The 23,767-nt window shown below is 40.6% G+C and overlaps 1 protein-coding gene across 1 annotated transcript; it reads right to left on the bottom strand.

The window, feature by feature from the left end:
- On the bottom strand, positions 1-23,116 carry GPI (glucose-6-phosphate isomerase). The gene is made up of 18 exons (XM_065848334.2): positions 22,885-23,116; positions 17,911-18,001; positions 16,932-17,000; positions 13,984-14,103; positions 11,898-11,981; positions 11,661-11,807; positions 9,849-9,920; positions 8,734-8,778; positions 7,847-7,900; positions 6,856-6,916; positions 5,145-5,188; positions 4,770-4,922; positions 4,279-4,408; positions 4,053-4,129; positions 2,597-2,725; positions 2,143-2,218; positions 1,993-2,059; positions 1-443 (listed from the first exon to the last, which is right to left on the bottom strand). The coding sequence occupies exons 1-18, from the start codon at positions 23,001-23,003 to the stop codon at positions 320-322; spliced, it is 1,662 nt and encodes a 553-aa protein (XP_065704406.1). The 5' UTR covers positions 23,004-23,116; the 3' UTR covers positions 1-319.
- Positions 23,117-23,767: the final 651 nt, after the last annotated feature.

Below are 23,767 nucleotides of genomic sequence, written 5' to 3'. Positions count from 1 at the left end.
TTTTACTCGTCCATCATACCTTTTATTTTCTAATATCAGTATGTGATCATCTTTAAGGAAGTTGAGGGATAAGAATTGAGGAACATACCAGCTGCACTTTACAGATTAACAGCCACAAAAATAGAAAGCCACTATACAATCTCTGGGTTTCACAAAACTAGTTTTCATTTATAACACTTGACGTGACAAGATTAACTGCAACAAGTGAAGAAGCTACATCTGTAAAGTGCTATTTGTGTTAGAAGTGGCTAAAAAGCACAACTACAACAGATTTGGGTACTGGGTGGTTAGATTGTCGATATCCTCCAAATCTTTGATTTCAGGCTCTGTGCTTTTTGATGAAATTGATGAGCCCATTTGTTGAGCTGTCATGAGATGTCACTGGAGCATCTGACTCCAGTTCAGGCTCAATTTTCTTGGCAAGTTGTTTTCCAAGTTCAACTCTGCATTTATAAAAGCAGGAGAAGAAAGAAGAAAAACAACATTAGTGCTAATAACTTACAGTATTTATCAAAATCCATTGACATTAAAAATAGCTGCCAGTAAAAAGTCACTTGACAGTGAACACTATGATGAATGTTCTTCCCTTTACAAATTACTAAGTTGGTATTATTCAACTCAGTGCCATTCATGAACAACTGGAGTTCTCACAGCTGCTTAGCTGAACAGACAGCTCTCAAATTACAGGATGTCTAAAGAGAGAAAGTTTTATTTTAAAAGTAGAGTCTTTTCCCCTTCAGTACTCAATTGTTACACAGCTTGCCCCAATGCAGAGTGCATTCAGCTCACTACTGTTCACTGTTGAACATGACATCACTCAGAACACTGATTTGTAGCACCAAGACTATAAACAGCAGAGGTGTGGGCCAGGAAGCCTTCCCCAACACCACAGCATGCTACCCAGGCCCTCCAGCCACAGGCAGGATAACAACCCAGGATATTCCAACAGCTGCAAGAAACCAGGCTGGTTCAACAACATTCCCACATTCCACAGTTAGTTTTGGATGCCATTCTAGATTTTGATATGTTGCAGTAAAAGCTGTACTTGCTCCTACCCCACTCCCGATTTCAGAGTTTATGGCAGACATCGGTTTTTAATTAGACAGTCTTTCATTATCAGTTTCTGCTACAATATTTTAAAGAACTTACTGTGGTAGCATAGCTCTAAGAAAACATATACATAGACTTATCTTCAGCCTCTAAGTTTAAACTGCTCTTCTAGGCCTGTAAAGCAAACTTGCTCTTCAAAATAACCCCTCACGACACAGGCAGATTTCACCTGAAAAAATCTCACTCATTTCCCAGTCTTTTTCTCTTGTCCAAGTCTTCATATAGTATGTTGTACAGTTAATATTACTATAGATTTAAAAGAATCTCATTAGATTCTGATTAAGTCTCCCATTTTTAAAGGTAACAAAATTACTAACTCCTCATAAAGCTGCTGTTCTCCACACGGAGTTCTACCATTAACCTTGGTCACGGACGCAACCATGCATTAGACACAGGGCTCCTATATACAAAGACATCTGCCAAGAATGTTCTTGCATCTCCAGTACAGAAAAACTAAGAGGTGCTCAATCTTCTGCTTAACAGGTGCCATGCAAGCTGCCTACTAAATGTTGCTAGAGGTAAAATTATTATTTCCCTTCTATAAGGGAAATTATTTTCCCTTTCTAAATCTCAACGCAAGTGTTCAGTCTGCTCAACTATTTTGTTCATTATTACTGACTCTTTTTTGCATTCATAGTATTTTTTAATCAAACTAAACAAAGGTCCATAGCTAAAGTTGTAGCTACGAAGTCATTATGCACAGCTGAACAAAGATCCATGATGACTTATCCCCAGAAAATCTGTTTTCATTTAAAACTATCCTATGATAATTTGCTTTAAGTATAAACACTTATTTTTCTCATTGTGTTTTTTTCAACATCACAACAGATTAAGGAATACCACCATCAATACATATACAAGAAACAGATAAAGGAGACTTACCCCCACTGGTCATAACTGTTAATATCCCAGACAATTCCTTGAACAAATATCTTGTGCTCATACATGGCTATAAGCAGGAAAAGAAATTTATCATTACATTTATCAGAAAATCTTAATAAACACTGACAGATGAGAGATCTGTTTACTCACCAATGAGAGCTCCCAGCGTGAATGGATTGAGTTTTGTAAACACGATGGAATTGGTTGGTCGATTTCCCTCAAAGACCTTGCAAAACAAGAGTTGTGATCTAGTATGTTGCAAAACTCACATCCGAAACCTGCAGTTTATATTTTCCTTGTAGCCCACATTATTTGTATTAACAACAAACACAAAATCCTGAAAGCTTTAAAGGCTAACAACTTCAACCATAAAATTGTATTGTTTTCATGTGTTATTACAAACACAATGGCTAAATGTTATCTACAACCCCCACTAGTGGCTACTGTAGGCTACAGGAAGAAGTAAAACACAAGTCAGTCACACAACCTTCGTGGCTGCCAAGCCAGTAGAACCCGACCGCCACCGGAGGGCACTGCCCCACCAGCCAACTCCACCGAGCAGCCCAACACACGGTCTGCACCACCAGTGCCAAAGCCCTGTTACCTTATGGGGAAGGAGCTTCTCCAGAGCATCTCCGCTCAGTCCTGATGCTTGAAGTTCCTTACGAGCTTCATCAGCAGTCTTGCCTTTCATCAAGGCCTCAGTCTGAGCAAGGAAGTTGGCCAAAAGGATCTAGCAGGTAGAAATAAAAACATCAACTCAAGCTGTTTCAGTAGCTGGAATAGCAATACCTAGTGCTTGAATCTAGACCGAGACCCGCTCTGGAGTTAGAACTCTAACACTATGGCAGTAAAATGTGCAGTGGTTTTAAACTGTTTAATGCTCACTATTGCTTTCTACCTCAGAGTGCCAGGAGACTTGGTTATTATTTTAACAGTGCATGTATCTAAAGACCATCAGGACTGTTTTGCAGAGTCCTTCCCCTGCTGAAGCAGGCAGCAAGCCTCCCAGGCGCAACAAAGGACTTCACACACCCCTTTCACCCAGTATAGTCTATACTTTCATCCCATACTACACCATGTGCCTGGAAAGCCAGGTGCATAGATTAGTCAAAGGTAACCAACTATAATGTAATTACTCTGTATAAAGAAAAATCCCCACAGCATACCATATACTGATCCCTAGCAAGTCAGCAGAAGCTTTTAGTTTCCTATTCCCTGCCTAACGTCACCTTGCAATTTCATACATGGATTTGTCCTGCCAGTTACACTGAAAATAAACTCTTACTATACCTAGATTCCAACTAAACCTTTTGTCACTTTCTTTCACAAAGTCATCTTCTAAAACTTTCACCTGTACTTAGTGTTACTCGACAAAAAAGTACTATTAAACTATTTAAACAGCACTTGTAATCCGAAATCATGACAACGTTGAAATGCAGTGAAGAATCATGCTTTTTCTGAACTATGCAGTAAGCAGTAGACCTGAACTAGTTTGCACCTATGGAACTTAAAAATTGTTATACACAGTTCACTGAAAACCCTTAATTGGATCATACATTAACCTAAAAATACTGGACTTATTAAAAAATATCTATGTGTATACAAGGCTATCAGCCTCAACATGCTAGTATACTCACTAAATTTTGTCCTAGGTTTTAGGACTTGCAACAGCATCTGAGGAAGTTTTCATCAGCTCTGAGAATTGCTTCTTCCTACTGTGCAAGAATTACATTCCTTACAATTCCTACAAAGGACATTCTCCCCAAATACTTATTTGCTCTACTCTTTCTAGCTTCAGTAGGCCAACAGGCCACATAACTGATCTGCCTCGATAACTGGGACTGCGATTTCTTCAAGAACAAAAATACCACTGTATTACACACATACAATACGTAACTATAATTTTGATATTTTCAAACCTATTGTGAATGTTCATAGAGCCTATAGGTATAGTTTCAAAGGGACATTTAGAAATCTTGCACATCGCAGTTCTGAATAAGCTTCAATACCTTACCAGCCACAAGAAAATACGGGTGCCCTGACAAATAACTTATTACCTTGTGATGCAAACCATTTCTGACTGGATGCTGGGTCTGGACTGGGATCAGGAAGTCACAGGGAATCATACGAGTTCCTATTAAAAAAGCCATGTTAATAACCCTGCAACAGGAAAGCCTTTAGAACCCAGCCTCTAAATTAGTCTCAATTCTGCAGACTCTCTTGCAGCTTTGAAACCTTTCATAATTTAATTCCAAAACAAGGTATAGAATAGTTTCAGCCTACCTTGATGAATGAGCTGGTAAAAAGCGTGCTGCCCATTGGTGCCAGGCTCCCCCCACACAATCGGGCCGGTATTGTAGTCCACGCGAGAGCCTTTCCTGGTAATGTATTTGCCATTAGATTCCATATCACCCTAAAAGAAGGGAAGGGTTATATCACCTTTCTTGCAGAACCACACAATATCAGTAGAAGTTTCCATAAATACTTCAACTACAAGTGCTATGAGTGGTACCCTTTTATATGAATTTCATAAGTGCCAGGGATATAGCTGTTCAATTCACAGACATCAAGATAATGGAGGTCTGAGGAAAAAACTCCCTAAATTAACTAAGCAAATAAACTGGTATCAGTCTTGGCACCAGCCTCTTTAGGCCTTTGATTACATGAGTTGAAGTGATTGCAGTTCTAACCTAGAAACATACATTCAGGTTCTAGAACCAGGACAGAAGCGTATCTACATATTCGCTTTTTGAAATCTTTACTCTGAGCCTTACCTGCTGGAAGTAGGCAGCAAAGCGGTGCATGTATTGGTCATAGGGCAGAAGGGCGTGGGTTTCACATCCATAGCAGTTTATATACCAGACCCCTAGCATGGCCAACAGAACAGGCACATTCTTCTCCAGGGGGGCTGTGCGGAAGTGATTATCCTATGCGACACAAAGGAAAACAATTGCACTTTTGATAAGACAATTGTCAACCCTCCCAACTCTTAAATTGTTTCTGTTGCCTTGATCCAGGGAGACCATCCCAAGCACAGTAATTTTAGAAACACTGAGAAGACATGGGGAGCTGAACTTTAGAAACCAACCTGCCTTCAGTTATCTTAATAATGCTGTTAAGGAACAAATGTGAAACAGACGTCCACTCACCATCCAGTGGGCTCCTGCAAGCAGGCTCTCAAAGTTGTCAAAACCTAATAACGGAAAGAGTCAGTTTCTATTTATTATTAAAACTCAAACTTTATTTTTCTTGTAGAAAAAAAATTGCAAAACAGTTGAGATTCCTTGTAGGCAGCAAGGCCCCCAAATACTAATGTAGTTCAAAGCTGCACTTTGACTTCTCCTGAAATTTGCATCCCATAAACCAGATATATTTAGTTAGGATTAAAGCCTGGACTTCACAGCAAGTCCAACTCCATGAAACATACTTTAAAAACCTTTGCCCAAAACCTCCATTCAAGCAGAATGGGCAAGGGAAACAGGCTTTAAAGCCAGGCTCTCTATTAAATGCTACATAGTCTTCAGCAAGTCTGAACACTCAGCTACTTCACAGCCACAATGGGAAAAACATCCTCAAAAAAACAGGACATGGATAGCACAACAGGCATTTCTGTGCTGGTCTGAGGAAAAAACAACTGTAAAAAGGTCTTCTGAAAGAAAAAGGTCCATCCCCCCCCACTTCCCTGTTCTCCTCACAATTCACCTGATTTTTCTTCGCTCTATAATTAGGGTGTTTAAATCACCATCAATTTTCACTAATGAGTAGTTTAACTAATACCATCCTTCCCTGCAAAGCCAGAAATCCTGATTCTTTTATGGAAAAACGGAGGTGAAGCGTTTGGCAATCAATGCAGCGGCTCTACCTATGGTCAGAAGCCAGCTTTGGACGATGAAGGACATGAGAGCAAGAAATGCAGATAGACTGGCATGTCAGCAGTCAACACCAAATCTGTCCGACAGCAGAGATGACCAGTTCATTGCAGACAAAACAGTAAGTCCCTGACTGGTTTATTTTGCTGTTCACATAGGTCTTTCTACACATGACAGCTCCTATTCATATCATTCCAAGAACTTAAACCCCAATACTTTTCTTCTAACTTCAGTCCAAAGGAATTCTAGCTTTATTTAGAAAAACAAACTACAATTTCAGACTTCAGATATCTGAAAGAAGTGATGAGGGAACAAATGCAAACTGCTGCTCACCAGGAAACAGCAGTAGTTAGAGCCCCTGGACATTCACCTGCATTTGAGATCTGCATCAGAAATGCCAATGCTACCCTGCAACAATACAAGTAGGTGGGGCTCAATTTAGTGAGTCTATGTTTGCTCCACAATCAACTGCAGATAGAATCAGCATTCCTGGGCCCAATAGACTAGAAGAACAAATACTGGGGACAAAATGAATGGGAGAAAGAGATAGTTAACAGTGCTAAACAGAGCTGGTATGCAGAACTGGAGATAGAGGATTTTGATGTATAGCGTGTACGTACTTACAGAAATTAAATACCCTGCTTTTAAATAGTTTAGGAATGTCAGCTGCAATGTCTAATTTTCAACACTGACATGGTTTTACATAAATCAGGCACTTCTGGCTATGCAAGTGACTAAAGAAATGGAATTTGACTATATTTACCTAATATGGGTAACTTCCAAAACTGCTTTTACAGTACTAAAATACCAACATTCCCATCACATTACAGATTGGTTTTTTAGCACAAACATCCAAGCACTCAGAACAGGTTGTGGTAAAATATTTACCCCTAAGATGATCCACAATCCACTATTGTTAATCCATTTCACAGTTATATTCCTGAAGCAAACAGATTAATTCTTGGCATCGTTACCTCATAGGAATACCTACCAATATGCAGGGCAATGGAGAGACCAATGGCAGACCACAGAGAGTAGCGACCACCAACCCACTGAAAACAAGAGGTTGGTTCAGAGATAAGTGCAGGGCTTTTAAATTCAAACTATTAGGAAATAGCAGGATACATTTAGACTACTTTCAGCAAAACCAATATTCCTTCTGGTGATAATTCACTACACATTATACGGCATGGTCAATGGGACATGCACTTTACAGTAACTCCCTAATGAACCCTTAAGTATGCATTTTTTGAGACTTTGAAGTTATCCTGCTTGTTCAATTTATATAACATGTGTTGAAGCAGATCCTTTGATAATTCCAGTTCATACAAGCACCAAATTTAGTATTTGAAAGTGAACTGCTTTCCTAATATCACTCCTCTATAGGTGAAACCTACTTCAGCAAGATTACAGCACTATCTAGGGAAAGGTAATGCTCCAGGTAATTTCTAAACAACAGCTTTAAAATCTAGTTTGTGAGGCACAGAGCCAATGAGACATAAACCAATCTGTTTCTGATTAAGGGCCAAGACTAAGGGCAGTATACCTAAAATATGCATCTGCTATAAAATATCAAATTAGGCTCCCATTTCTGATGCTTGACCTTTAGAGGCCTAGATTACATACAGTAGACCCCAACAGTCAAATGTCACATCTTATAATAACTACTTACACTGAGGAATAAGCTAAGACTTGTATCTCCTGTTACCCAACAGCTGATCACACAGCCAAGAACACTGAAGGCTTCTCTTCAGACCTCTGACTGCAGGATTTTAATGGAATGGCCAAGAGACAAGACTACTTGCTTGCCTGACATGTTCTCAATCTGCCTCTAGTTACAAGTTTTCAGATGTTTCAGTACCAAGAATACAACTTCTATAATTTAGGTGTTTGGGCAATTTCCTGACATCTAGTTAACATTTTCTGAAGTTAGATTATTCTAACAGTTAACATCTACCACACAAAATTAGACATTTACTTACATCCCAAAATTCAAACATGTTCTGTGGGTCAATTCCAAAGTCTTTAACTTTAGGCTAGAATTTTAAAAAAAAAAAGGAAGTGTGTAAGAAAGCTGAAAGTAAAACCAACATTTTTTTAAAGTTTTATGTCTAGTAAATCAAAAGCACAAGTTGGGTACTTTAAAATACACAATTCCTCAATTACACCCTTTATGTTAAAAAATACATAGCATCCATCAGAAAAAAGTATACCTTTAATTCCAGAGATCACTATTTAGCACTCTCAAATAAAATCAATTACATACTCTCATTTTCTGACCAATCTAAGTGGCAATACAGGTAGGAGTTGGACTGACATTCATGTTACATTTAACAAAACCAGAATGGAAGAAAGGAATGTCACACCACAGTACCTGACAGCCTCTTAATTATTGCAGTCTTTTTCTAATTGCTATTGGTCTTTCTAATTCACACTTTTGCATGAAACACCACATCAGGGTACATTATGCTCATGGAGTGCTTCAGATTATTCACACAAACCACCTGCATTACTTCAGCGTTTAATTGAGGAATCTAGAAGAGCAATATTTGTTTACGTAATAACTGCATTCACACACACTGAAGCAATTACAAGTAACACTCAGTAACAATCATTTCAAGCATAAGAGATCTTGACTTCAGATTTAAAGCTCTAGCAGAAAAAGCACAAATCTACGATGAAGGTCCAACCTTGCTACAGTTCATTACTCTAGAAGCATTTCAGTTCTTTTCATATACTTCATTTCAAGAGGAAGGTCAACTTGGTGTTCAAGCAGTGGTGTCTTAAAAGACAGGCTTCCTTACTGGATTTTAAAATGAGGCCATCTTAAAGGTACACAGAAAAAATAAAATAGACTGGTTATACTTACACCATTGGTAGACAAGGCAACAAAATGCTTGGCCACTGCTGAAGGCTTAATAAAAATAAACAGATTGTTAGATCTGGGATGCTAATTTATTTTGATTTCTGGTCATAAACCTGATCTGCTACCATCTACATTTAAACAAAATACTGTTGACTATCATCAGTTATCTTTACATTATGAACTTGAAATCATCTTATTCACTTCATTCACATTCAGTGTGGGATTTGGCAGCATGTCTGTCGAGGGCAGCATTCTGATAACATTCTCATTAAGCCCAGTGGAAACAGTCACTATTTAGAGCAGCACACTATTTCCTCAGGAGCACATTATCAGTTTGGAACATCACTATGAACACTGTGGAGCAGCTGGAGTTTGTTGTACATGCACTACACTTATGGCTGGGTCAAAGGATCAAGATAACTGGAATTACTGATAAATCTCAAACTCCAGATTTAGACTTTGGTCTTTCAGCAAGTGTTCTGGTGAACAAAGATGAGGTATCTGTAACAGTAGTGTAACAAGGAATTTCAAAGCCCAGCTTTCAAGTTAAATTCAGCTATCCTGACTGGAACAGGTTAAACATTATCTCAGTTACCTGAGCAAGCAGTATCTGGCTTTATTTTTTTTCTTTTAAAGGTTAGAAACAGGAGAGAATGAGCCAAATACAAGGTTTCTATTCATAGCACAGACATCTGCCATAGATATGTCAGTATATCACTCCAATCATAGCTTCATTTCTAAAGATTTGCCAAGAACTGGAAGGTGATGCCACATAGACACCATATTCTTAAATTTCTGTATCTGTGGTTCCACCAAATTACTAGACAGCCCTAAGGCAAATGCTATACTCTATTACTTAACAGGCAGGATTTGGGGGAATAATGCATGACAACCATTTGTAACAAAAACCTAGTGGTTTTATCACTTTGATTGGATATAACAGCCTGTCACTAACTGTGAAGCACTGAAATGTTATATGTACAGCATTTGCTGAGCTATACAGCTTATGTTTGGGCAGCTATTGGCTCTGCTCCAAAGCACACTGAATGATCAGGGAGAAATTGCACAATAAAAAAACCGTTGCATTCTGTTACGTAACCCAAACATGTTAGACTTACATCTTTAGCAGCATGTAAGAACCACTCTTTGGCTGTTTCCGCATTGGTGATAGTTTCTTGGGTGGTGAAAGTCTGCACATCAGAAAACAAGGAAGTATGCAAAACACCTTAATTAAAACTGAAACAAGTCCAGGCTCCTAAAACATACATTCCAGACAACCAGAGCAGAGTGATTCAAGATGTTCATAAGACAGCTGCTGCCAGATTTCAGAAAAATTACAGCAAGCTTATCAATCCATTAAAGACTAGTGTTGCTAGATTTGCCTATGTACTTTTCAACTACCATATATCGAGAATTTGAATAATTATTCCCCACCTTCCCTCTCCCAAACTGGTATGCAAAACCTTGAGACTAAATTTTTTTACTTCAGTCTTCCACTAAATCTGAAGTTTTACCATTTGACTAAAAAGGAACTGATTGAACACGGACCTAGCTGGACTGTCCTCTTGTTCTTCAATTCCTACTTTTTCATGTAGGAATACTCATTTCTGCTAAGATTCTTGCCATAATTTTGATTTGCTGATTAAAGGAAAACATTTTCCTGCTTCATGAAGTATGCACAGAAGTTCAGTCATGCAGTTATACAAGTATCTACAACCATTCTGATCTACTCAACCATCAAAATTTAGCTTTAAGGGTGAACACTAGATTCAACCTACTCTCACCCATCTCCAGAAATATTTCATTATGAAACACAAGCCTGTTATGGAAAACAAAAAAATGCCATTTGTCCTCTTCCAAACAGATCCAATTATCTAACTACAGGCTGGCAAACAGAAATTGAAGTGTTACTCTTTCAATTTGGCAGTCTCCTAAGCCTTTGAACCGTGATCGTAAACTCATTTATTCAAAGTGACCATTAGTATTACTTTGTGAAGCTTCCTTATTCCATAAGTTGTTGCTTGGCTGCAGTATTGCCAAGATAAGATAATGAGCACCACCACAGAGCATGGCCAACATTACACACATGTGCACTTGTTGCAGATTTGTCTTCAACAGCAAAAAGGTTCTACTGGGCTTTACAAACAAAGGTGACCCAAGTTACATAACTATGAAGTTTGTCTTCACCAGTTTCCTCTGCGAAGACAGAAGTATTCTTCAAAGGAAGAGGGCAGCCAGCAACTATGTTTACAGAATGAATTATCAGCAAGGCAAGACTTTTAAAAAAGGCAGCTTTAAAGTCTGCATTCAGAAATAAGCATTATCTTATAAACTACCAACTACCTTTACCTCTTCATAAATAAAGAAGCTTAGTACTTATAGTACTCAAGGAGCCCAGGTGAAGATCTTTTGTTACTACCTTAAAGCAGAATAGATTCTCAAACTACATGCAATTCAATACAAAACATCAATGCAAAAACCAGAACACTGTTAACAAGTAACACTGTCCTTAAGATAAAAGACCAAAAGTAACATTAAATAAAAGCATGGAATGCAACAAGATCTTCAATTTCAAAGAAACAGCTACATAGGATCATACATTCCCCCCACAGAGAAGTACATGAAAATAACTTTTGAATGTTTAAACTTGTGCTGAGACATAGACTCTAGACATCATGAAATCGCTCCTGTGTCTAACTTGCTTAGGTTAAGTCATTGTCAGGGAAATTCCTATTTCTTAACAGTCATTTTCAGCTCTCGGTTTCTGGATCCCTAAGTATTTCAGTAGCAACACAAGCTTGCACAGCAAGTTGAGGATGAATCACAACAGGCCTTATAGAAACAGTCCACACTAGAAATCCCTGATCTCTATTCTGACTGAATCCTTTACAGTTAGAAAAGTCACACCCCAGGGCTTGCGTTGGACATACCTTGGATGCAATGATGAAGAGCGTAGTGTCTGGTTTAAGCTCAGCCAGGGTTTTGGCTATATGAGTACCATCAATGTTGGACACAAACCAAACACGAGGGCCTCCCTTGGAATATGGTTTCAGGGCTTCAGTTACCATCAGAGGGCCCTGGATGGAGCAATGATGAGATTTTATCTTCGTTGCAAGCATGTACACACACAAAAAGATGTGGAAGATGCACAGAAGTCAGGAACTTACCAAGTCAGAGCCACCAATCCCAACATTGACCACATCAGTAATTGCCTTTCCAGTGTAGCCTTTCCATTCACCACTACGGACCCTCTGGGGGGAAAAAAAAAAAAAGTAATTTTACACTTGCACTAAAGTTAGTGATTCTAGCACTGGAAATAGGCTGTGTTTTCAGACATTGTTGTAGAAAAGTCTCCAAAGACAACTTTCAAGCTCATAGACTTCAAAGCCTCCACTCAAAGCTACCTTCTTAGTTAGACATTTAGTTATGTCTAAGATGATACTTCATTAAGTGCTAGAAGTCTAACACACATATTTAAAAAACACACTGCAAGATCAAACTCTTGTTCTGTGTGGACTGTTACAGTATTTACAGTGTTGGCAAAGTTGAGAGAAATTAGGCTAAAAAATGAAAAAATCTTGGGCACTAAACTATTTGCCACAAATATTTGAAACTGAAGGGGTTCTTTAAGTATCTTTAATTAGAAGCAACTTCACTAACTAAACTGGAAAACAAATATATTAATAAAGCCATGGAGACAGATTTATTGGCAAACCAAACATTCAAAAAGCTTTCTTATTCCATGTACATTTTGCATCAATATTTGTCTCTGGGCTTCACCTTAAGAGCACATAGTACAGGTTTCTGCTCTATTCTTGCTGTTTTAACAGTTGGAGTTCTGACAAACAAAACTGCAACCATCACATTGAATTTTGTCCATCATATACCATCTATACATTAAATTTGTTCCCCTCACAAAAGGAATCTGTCTAGTATCATGGACATTTCTACATACCTTCTCCACTTAAAAAGCCATTATTCTACAAGAAATCACCTGGTTATGCTGATAGTTGCTCTCCTTCCCTATGGGTGCTTAAGTTAAAGCTTTTTGTATTTCCAAACAGAAAAAACCCATTTTTAGTATACACCATTCCCGTAGCCTGTAGTTGATATTGCCGTACTCTTAATGTGAGTCAACTGAAACAAACACCTTTGTTACTCTTTCCAAAGGAACTGCTTAACTTCATTTTTATTTTGCAGATAATATGGATCTGCATGGAAAGCAATATTCACAGGTTTCAGTGAATGACACCAGTGAAAAGTCTTGTCTTGCACTACCAAAATATAAATCAGCTAAAAAACTCTACAGAGGAAAATGGACCACTGAACTGCAGGCATTCAACTATCACTTTTTCTGAAGAAACTACCAAATTCAGACCAATTACTGTCAGCTATTGTGGTTTTGGCATTTATCCATTAGGAACTGGACATAATCCAGGCTCATTTTGTATAGGTTTACAAGCATGAGTTAGCAGTGATACTGGCCACTGCCACCTGGATAATAGCAATCAAGCAGCTCAGATCCTTACAGCCATTTTTAAGGTTCACTAGAACTATTCATTGAGCTTTTATTGATTCATCACACATAAATTTGACTTTGTTAAATGCTCTATGAAGTTCTTCAGTGCATTTCCCTCAACTGATCTGACAGATGCCTACATTTTCTAGATGACATACAGAATCAAAGAACAATTAATGAGATTTGAAAATAATTGTTAACTGCTGTATTTAACTAGGGTACAAAAAACTTCAATGCTGCTAAAGCTGCAAAATTAATAGAATCATAAAGGGATCTGCCCTAAGACCAGAAGATCTTTAAGAAACCATTTGAGTAGAGCATAATCAAATGGAAAGGGAGCTGGAAGCTTCTACCTCCTGATTTTACACAAATTTTAAGAGGCAGCCTCTACTTGATAAAGTAGTTGAAAAATTAGCAAGAAATAAGGCAATATTTGAATGAAAATTAATGATTTACAAGACTTCTGAAGTAAATGCAAGATTACTGCTAAAAGAGCAACATCTAGAGATCCCATTAAAGAAAAACCCAACTGGGAACATACTGAGTGAATCATACTAAATCATACTAAAACCAGCTCCAACTCCATGTTTGAGCCAGAACTATCATAAACATCAAACCAGGGCACAATAACTGACGTGAACCAGCCCACAATCACTCCTTCACATTACACATGTAAGAACCTGGCTGGGTATAGAACAAATATATGAAAAATAAGCTATGGTGGGATTTTATACCTGGCAGAAGTGTTTCATTTTGTCCAACACTTTGTTTACTTCTGGAACAACATCCTTCCCATCTACAAGTATTGGTGCATTGGAACGATTTCTCAGAGCAATATGAAGCACAGCTCGGTTCTGAAATAAAAAGGAGAAAAAAGATTAAACCGTTTCCAAATTATACCCACAGGCCTCAGGTGCCTCATCCAGAAGGTCATACAATCATCAAGTCTTAAAAATCCTTTAAGTTAACTGGAATTAGTAGTTCATGTGTGTATGTGTATATGCATACAGTTATCATCAGCCATACAGATGACCCTCTCAATACACAGACTCAGTATAGAGGGTTTACAAAAGCATATAATATGCAAAATAAACAAATAGCTTATTGGGTTGCTTTGAAAAAATAAAGCTTAGAATCCCTTGAAAAGCATTTAATGATTGAGATTGAAAATTCAGCAATACTCAGTACTCAGTTAACTTAATTACTTCAGCATACTTCAGGTACGCAAGGATAAAGTTATTTCCTATTTGTAACAATACTGAAAATCAATTGTAACAAGCAGCCAAGGTTATTTTCTATGGTGTTTTGTCAATTATCCTGACTAGTCCATTTCATATAGGAAAAGACAAATACATATTTAAACATTTGACAAAAAAAGGAATACAATAGCCACATTATTCTACTCACTGCCCACAATGAAATGTTCCCTGAACCCATGCATACCAGATATGTTGTGTTATGAGGAAAAAAAGGTCATATTATCATATTATATTAATTCTCCACAGTTATACACAAGTCAAAGCACTGAAATCTGGCCTGTGATTTGCCTGTTCAGGAGCTTAAAAGCTTTAATCTAGAATGAAGGAGTTAGTCAATACTAATGAACAAATTAAAAAATTAGTCTGCCCTACCTCATTGTTACTTGCTACAATGAGGCATTGTGAGACAAAGACAACACAGACAACGTGAACTGCCAAGTTATGATTCAAATACAAAATGCTAACTCAAAAAACATCGAGTTGGTGGTTACTGACTTGGAATAGGAAAAAGCTCTTCCAGTTGCTAATAATCAAAGTGTATCCACTTAAATGCAGGGTGAACAGATGCAATTTTTTTTGCAACATGCAGCTATGAAACGGTACTATTTGGTAACTACTGCTCACTATTAGGCTTGAAGGAAGCTTCGCCTTGATCAAGAGCAGCAGTTGTATTTGACCTGATATTTACCATTGACCAGATGTACTTCCTAAGTATCAGGTGGCCTATGAAGATTGTCCCCATGAGCTGTCAGATGCAATGCGCTGTCTTTGTGCCGTATCAAGCTGCAAGTTTTAACTCATCTGGTACAGGCACCTGGCAGCAACATGCTTGGGTGCGCTATAAAGGATTTCCACATAAACACACATCATGCAGTCAGTGCCCGCAGCACCAAATACAGACAAGTCTTAAGTACTTCAGACAAATATGCTAAAAAATGTTCTAAAGCAGAACAAAAGCAGCACACAAGTCAGTTCTTGCCATTAAGCAGCTCCCTTCTGTCTTATCACATTAGGTTTATTCAGTCATGCTGTTTGACAGCATCCTTTTTTTAAGGTCTCATGACAAATTCACACTGTCCACACGCTCATATTCCAGAGCCAAGCCAACTTGATTCTGTATTCTATTCAAAGAGAAAAAAATAAACCAAATCTAATTCCAAGTCAACTTCTGACTGTAAATCAGAAACAGCCTGATAATGAAAAAGATGTTTCTAGACTCATTATGCAAGGTAACTGCTACATGAAGTTGCCTTATCAAGACAGCAACAAAATCAGGAGCTAGCAGCAGAACAGCAACACATCACGGTTTAAAACTCTGTTTAAGTGCTTCTGAGAAGGTTTCTGCTGCCTTTGCTCTCCTGTAGACAATGAAGAGTAACTCCATAATACCTGGCCAGAAGTAAGTTGTGTTACACGAGGCTAATGAGAGGCAAGATCTGAAAAAACAACCTTGCAGGCAGATTTCAGAGTTATCATCCTCCTTGCACTTCCTTTTCTCACTAGCTAGAATTACATATGTGAATTGAAGGTATTCATACAGAGGAGGACGCATTTCTCCAGTGAAGCTGTATCTGTTTCTGTCTGTGCATTTCTACAAATGTAGTATTCACAAACAATACAATGTCCAACTGCTGAGTTAAGCAAACAGCTTGTGCAACAGCTACATCAGTCGATAACCAAGTCAAAGGAAATACTGATTCCTGTTAATTTAACTCAAGCATACTAAATAGCCTTCAATATTAAAGGCAGACTAATAAATCATACTATACTGTTGAGTTGCCAGCTTTCATCCTATCTATAACTTCAGAAAAAAGGTAGTTTTCTATATCTTTTAATAAAGACTTAGCCATAATTACAACATCCCCATCAACAGAAAAAGGAATATGTTTGCCATCTTACTGAAAGAGGTGGTTAATTTCCTTAGACTGTTTATGGTCTCTGCTGTTAAACTACCCAGAGATAAGTAACACCAACAACCCAAAGCAGAAAGTCTTACACAAGCCTCACTGAAACTTTGTATGCAATTCACTTAGCTTTATGAACACCGACATTAGGGAAAAGCATGTACGGGATACCCGGAATGCAGTACCCTGCTCCATGCTCTTTACAAAATCTAACTCATCTTCCTCTCTACAAATGAGGGAAGACAAGAAAAAAAATGCATACACCACCAAAGTCTCAAAAAAATGTAAGATGTCTGTTGAAGGGAGGATTGAATAGCTTCACACACATTTTCTTCTGCCTTTTTGTCAGAGCTAGAAAGATTTCTCATTTAAGTAGTGAAGCAAACATGACCGCCATCCAGCATTTCAGAGTAGCTATTAGAGTAAGTTTTTCCAAGACTTTTCTTACACAGATGCACACACATGCACAATACTCAGGCACAACCGCGGGGAAGAAGCCATGGACAGAAATAGCCTTACCTCAGTGAAGTTGATCTTCTCTCCACTGAACATGCGCTCTCTGGCACTTTCCACACCCCTTGACTTTGCCTGAGAAATGTAAAAATAGATTCCTCTTAAAAATAGTAAGAAGTCAACAGGCACTACAAAGGTCCAGCTACTTTAAGGAGTGTGAACGTTTACCACGTAAGAGAGGTTAGATTAAAAGACCCACTAGATTCTACCTTCAAAATCGATCATCCGATTTTAAAGCAAGTATTTTATGTAGGCTGTTTATTTTCTTAAGATGTTACACAGTAACATGCTGAATGACCAAGATACAATGAATCCATCTTAATTATTCAGTTTCATCTCGTCATAGCACTGCAGGATTCATTAATGATTCTGTGTACCGTCGTGGAATTTTTTTATTTTATTTTTTAACTGAAGATAGCAAAAGTAATTTTGCTATGGCTATTTTTGCTAGTTCTTCCCTTTTTAAAAATCTGTGTCCTATCTGGTCTATGCTTTTGGCTGAACCAATAGCTGAGGAAGGGTTGTAAACATGGACACTGCTAAATTGAAGCTAATGACACAAACTTCCTTCCCAAAATACATCCAACTACAAATCAATCTCTAAGACTGCATGACATACAAAGTACTGTTTCAACTGTGGGTATAGAAGACATCACTTTCTCTCACAACTTTATACTAATATCTCTTATTTTACTGCAGATCTCAACAACAGTGCCATACACCGGCTGGTCTGTTAAACAGACAAAAATCTTTCCACTAAGCACATGAACCAGGTCTGCACACCGAAAAATGGCCTTGGGGCTAAAGGACAATGCAAGACTCCAAACAGTGCCAAGATTTGTAAACAGATGCCTTATAACTTTGATGGTCTCTCAAATCCAGAGTTATATGTATATGAGCAATGCTAGAATAACCAGTTGAAGGTAAAAGTTAACTTTTTAAAAAAACTTATGTGGTTTATTAATTCAATATTTTAAAGAGTTACCAGTTCCACCAGCATTTTCATCACGTCTTCTGTAACAAGATTCTTTGAATAATCCAGTAAGATATCCCCATGATCGGTATTCAGAGTCAAGCTGTCAAAACAAACAAGTTGTTTAATTGCACATTCCTGAGGAGGGACTGTTTTAAGCAAGATGATGATTACTCCAACAGAATACAAAATAATTGGAATTCTAATCATATTAAGTTCGTAAAGATGACCTGAGGGACTGATTTGCCCCACAAGTTTCATAAAACAACTTACTAGCGTGTTGTTCTAATTTAAGACCATGGCTTTCAACAAGCTAAATCATAATATCAACTTTCTACTGATGAAAGTTCAAATACAATAAAGTATATTTAATGCACAGTTGGACAATCGCATTCTGTTTTCACTGAGCCACTAGTATTCCCTAGCAATAATTAGTTTTCTCCTAATATATCACAGGTAAAAAGCTAAGCACAGTCTATTGCTGCTAAACAATTACACTGTCTCCCTATGGATCCTTTCAACAAATACAGTCATTCCTTTACATGGAGATTTGAACAAGACTTAAAAAATCTGTACAACTTCACGTACAGAAATATTCCTTCGACTACTATGCAGAATTAAACATCATTTGTGCAATGGTGAAGTCTCGCTGTGCTCACAGACTCAGTGGAAACCTCCGAATCATTTCACCAACCCTAACGCTTCAAAACACAAGCACTTTCAGGTTTACATCCCAGAGGAATCACAGAAACGGTGTTCCAATCGAGATCAAGTGAGACTGTATTTACTAGCCTTGCATCTGTGTGAGAAGTTCTACAGTCCCTTTAGTCCTTTACACCACAGTTTTCTACCAATTTCTTCTTTGCACTAATTTACAGCCAAATATATACGCTTACTCTAACCTGAAGAATCAAAGCCCTGTAAGTAATCCAGCAGGGCTTCTATAAAGGTACAAAAAGCCTTTTATATCTGACATTCCCTTCTGCTCCACACACACAAGCCACAGGAAATTGCCAACCATCTCAAATCTCAACGTTTTTGTGTTGTTCATTATTTCCCCGCTTTTTCTTTCCCAACACTTGAGCACAGAAATATGCAGTGTTATTTTAGTGACCATGTATGCTAGAGACTTCACAGGGACAGACCATGGCATAATTGCTATTCCAAACAGATATGACAGAGCAGGCAAGATTCTGCAGAGGGAGAAGGGAGCCGAATTTGCAATCATAGTAATAACAAGCAAGGCCTAGACATTTGGGTGGTTTCATTAACTTCAGGAAAAACAAAGTAACATCTCCTTTTTCTGGCCTTAAAATACAAGAGACACTAAATAACAAGGTGGCTTCAAACACAATGCTAGAAGCTTCTTTCATAGGCAAGAAGATGAGGCAAGTGAGGGAAAATACTATCAATGCTGTTTATTGCCCTTCTCTTCAGTGAAAGGAGCCCTGGAACAGGCGTAGCAAAGGGAAGGACTGTTACCTCTCACCTGCCAAATTTGCTATTTAAGAACAAACCCAGCAAGTCTTTGAGATTTGATGCCATTTATTTACAGCCAGGTCTCAGACCTGAACATATTTTACTAATGATACAACAAGGCCATTAGTATACTAATACTTCTTCAGATTAGAGGACAACTCTAAAAATTCTCATACTACAGTTTCATACAGAACGTCTTTCCCAGTGTTCCACCCCATGAACATGAAATTCTTAGAATCTCCTCTTTGTCTTTACCTGACAAATATCTCATTTATCCAATTCATTGGTATTTTACTTATATGAGTAAAAATCAATCTCACTAGATCTAGAAGACAAGGTATCCCGTGAAATTCTGGCTGGATTCAAATCAGTACTCACTTGAAGAAAGATGGCATCCCAAGTTATTTCATGCAAAACAAGCAGGCAATAGCTACCAGGTCTAACTTCCCCACAAACCAGGTGGAACATGCAGCACACAATGAAGCTTCATCTTAAACCCTTACACCAAGAGATCCACCTTTTATTTAAACAGAATCCCAAAACCTTGCAGCTCAGTTGTGTTCAGCTGCAACACCCATTCTGCAATGCAGCAGCTAACTGTAACACTACCCAGGTGGAACAAGAGGCTTGTCACATAAGCCACATCCACATCTAAGTGACACAGTCCTCAATCAGGTCACCTGCAGCATCTCCAAATGATTTTATCTCCCATCTAAGCACAAACAGAAAGAGCGACCCCTAAATGAATTATTACACACAGATTCCCCGGTGGTATGTTTAGATAGAGGACTCATTCTGATCCTTCATAATACACAAGCCAGCTAGCAGGAGTGTAATACTGGTACTTTACATCCTGCACTAGCCATTTGAATCAAGAGTACCTTAATCAGCATCCAGGTATCCATTATCTGCTGAGTTTTATGATAGCTGCATCATATCAGTTCTATCCCCTTCAAAACTGGCAGAGTTTTTCTAGTAAATAAGCCACTGCTCCTACCAGACCTTACATTTGTGTGGCAAAGACAGACCAAGGTGTACCCCACAGGTCTAACTAACATTCCCAATCCCGAAAACAGCATATACAAATCCTGAGGAAGAAAAGAAGGACAAAAAGAAGAAAGGATCTTCTACCTATGTTCTGTAGGGCACAGTGAGTATAAAGTTCTTATAAGAACATGAAATAGATACTTGTGCTCAGAAACAAAATATTCAGATTAAAAATGATTCACACCAGTCTAGAATTTCTCCAGAACCAGTATCAGGAAGCACTTTTACACGGGCACAGGCTTCCCTTTTCCTTCTAAAGGAAGAGAGATAGTCAATGATTTTATTATAATACTCAGCAGAACTAACTGCAGTGTATCCATAATGATTAATTTCATATGAGGAGCGAGGTGCAAACTACAGAGAGGTTCTTGTGGCCAAACTTCCAGACTGCCTAGGCCTTCAACAGATGTTAACTATTAATACCACCACCCTGCTGATCTGGCTCATAAAGTGGCCATCAGCAAGAAGCGCAGAAGCAGATCTGTCAGACTAACCCAGGCTGGCAGTTCTGCCATCATATTTTGCTATGAGAAAGTTCTCATGGTAGTCCATAATGCAAAGGTTTATTAGGAAACAGGCCTGAAATAATGAAATGAAAGGATTAAGGTAGATAAGTAAACTTAAAACACTTCAACTGTTTTATGGGCAGCACAAGAGGACATTAAGCTGGAGAGCTATTTGAAACAATCTTGGTAAAGAATTTCACAAAAAAAAAATCAGATAAAGACCTTCTAGGAGACACACTGGTCACTTTCAGCATGGAGAAAACATTTGAGAGATGAGTATGCGTGTCTGAAACAACAGTTCTCAAGTATCTTCTCTTTGAGTAACTGTACATAGTGACAGTGTAGCACTCAAAAATGTTTAAGTATACTACACAGTCACAAAAGCAATTATATACTGACTAGTTGAGATTGAGAGCATATTTGATGGTTAAAGTAATTTTAATATTAAAGTGACAGCCAAAGAGACTAAGACACAGTGCTATCCCCAATAAGAGTACTTGCTTAAGCCACTGAGGAAGGAACCTTCTAAGAAACCTCTTGATTATACCTTTTGGTTATACCAAATTCAGTCTCTTGGGATATACTGGAGATATGGAGAACCTGAAACCAAAACTAACTCTATGAGAGAAGAACTAGTAGATTTGTATAAGATAATATTAATGAAGTCCTTTAACAGTAGAAAAGTCCTCTTAGAAGAGCCAGATGAAGTCAATACTCCAAAAATTTAGCATATCTTCTCTATCAATGCAAGTGACATTTTAACTCTTGTATACTGGTATGCAGGACTTCATATGTGATATTTAATTACAATTTAAGAAATATCTAACAAGAAAAGCCACTTCACCTAGGACACTAATGAAAAGCTTGATGCATGCAATAAGTTTTATCTCAACACTCCAGAACAGAGGCTGGTTGTATCTGTATTGCCCAGGGTCACTATAAAACTCAAGTCAGGAATGCACCTACATAGTATTAGACCTTCCAGATTGCTGGTGCAGTCCAACAATGTAACCACACACACGACTTCTTAGCAGAGTTTCCAGTGTATAGAAAACATTAGTGCTGCTTTACAGGATGAAACCACTGAACGTTATCATGCTGCTCCCACATCTTGCTTCCTCCTCTACCAGAGAGTATGTTGCAATGCATTCCTGTACCGCGGACAGCATGAGGCAAGGGAGGGCTAAACCTGCTGAACATCCTCCCGTTCCCGTTTCAGGGCAGGGGGAGGCACCGCCAGACCCCTGACAGGCGGGGGCACATGGATGAGTGGCTCGCCGGGATCCCATCACGGAGCTTATCATGACTAAGCACACGGGTGCGAGAGACGGAGGAGCGGAGGACCCACAATGCCGCTGTGCGAGCCGCAGCCGGCGCTGTGCTCGCCGGCACGTACCCTGCTGCAAGGATGAGTCAAGGACAAGCGCGCACGGCCGCCTCCTCGGGACACCGAGGAGCGCCCCCCGCTCCCTCCTGCCCCCGCGCCGCGGAGCGGCTCCCGGCGGGGCGCTGCAGGCCCGGGACACGTGTGCCCGACCTGCCATCGGCCTCCGCGGCTCCAGCCGGCGGCACCCGCCCCGCCCTGGCCCCCCGCCCGCCTCCCGAGCAGCCGCGCGTGTGTGCGCGGGGTGGCCGGGCCCCGCTCCCTTCCCGGGACCGCACGGGCGGGAGGAAGCGGAGCCCCACGGAACACACGGCCCCTGCCAAGCTCCGCCGTGAAGGTTCATCCCTCCGCCCGCGGCGCGGCCCTGGCTCTCCAGCAGCGCCCACCTGCGGGCGGGAAGGAAGGAGAGCGGGAGCCAGCCCCACACCGCCCCGGGCCTCGCACGCGGAAGCGCCCGTTGTGCCGCAAGCCCCAGGGCCCGGCGGGCCGCGGCGGGCGGTGGGGAGCGCAGGAGCGGCTGCCGGCCCGTTCAGCCGCGGGGGAAGGCGGGCGGGGGCCGCCCAGCCTCACCTGAGTTTCTGGAAGCGATCCTTGTCGGCCTCGAACAGCTGCCGCAGGACGAGCTTGGGGGAGTTGGCCTTGTGCCACTCCACCAGCTTCTTGAAATGGGGGTCGCTGGAGAGCGCCATGTCAGCGGCCAAGAGAGGGATGAAGCAGACACTGGCTGGCGCACGGAAGCAACCACGGCGAGCAGCGCTCTCCCCTCCGCCCCCGCTATTATAGCGGCGAGCTCGGCCTCCTGCTGCCGGCCCCGCCCTGGCCTCGGCCCCCTCCCCTTTGCGGGCCGCCCCGCCGGGCGCTGGGGTTCCCTCCCTGCCGTGCCAGGGGGGAGGGACGAGCGCTCAGCCCGCCTGCGGGTCCGAGTGAGGTGGCGGCGGTGGCTGCGGGGGCCGGGGCTGCCCGCCCGGTGCGGCTGGGCGAGAAACGCCAGTGGCGCCGGCGGAGGGGTCGCTGCCCCTCGGGTTATGAAATCGGAAAGAGCGGTGTCCCTGTCGCGGGCACCTGCGCACGGCGGCGGGTTCGAGGGAGCCGCGGGCGCGGCGGTTCCGCGGACCTGCCTTGCTGGCCGCCCAGCTCACCCGCCTGCCTGCGGGCAGCCGCCGCGGTGCGTGGGGAGGTGACCAGGTTAAAAATAAAGTCCCTTCCCGGGGTTATTTTGAACCTGGGTCAGCCCACGGCCTGCTCCTGCGTGGCACAGCCCAGCCGAGCGGTGCGAAGGGCCGGGCAGCTGGTGAGGACAGCACCGCTGCTCTGCAACCGCAGCACCAGGCGGCGGGGCAGGGATGTGGCTCTGCAGCCCCGCCTGGCATCACCTGCGCTGGACCGCTGACCCCGCAAAGGGTGCGCACCCCTTTCGCCAGCATCATCTACCCTCTGCTTCAGCCGAACCCTG

Source organism: Patagioenas fasciata, chromosome 13 (genome assembly GCF_037038585.1).
Source record: "Patagioenas fasciata isolate bPatFas1 chromosome 13, bPatFas1.hap1, whole genome shotgun sequence".
Classification (NCBI taxonomy): Eukaryota; Metazoa; Chordata; class Aves; order Columbiformes; family Columbidae; genus Patagioenas; species Patagioenas fasciata.
Note: the sequence above shows the minus strand (reverse complement) of the source record. Positions and strands in the feature narration are given on the sequence as shown.

Excerpts from the sequence above, each read along its gene's own strand:
- GPI (XM_065848334.2), bottom strand. The coding sequence starts at position 23,003 with ATGGCGCTCTCCAGCGACCCCCATTTCAAGAAGCTGGTGGAGTGGCAC. Across the intron at positions 2,726-4,052 it reads GAAATGGTTTGCATCACAAG|ATCCTTTTGGCCAACTTCCT; the intron begins GTAATAAGTTAT and ends TCTACCTGCTAG. Across the intron at positions 444-1,992 it reads AACAGTTATGACCAGTGGGG|AGTTGAACTTGGAAAACAAC; the intron begins GTAAGTCTCCTT and ends TTATAAATGCAG.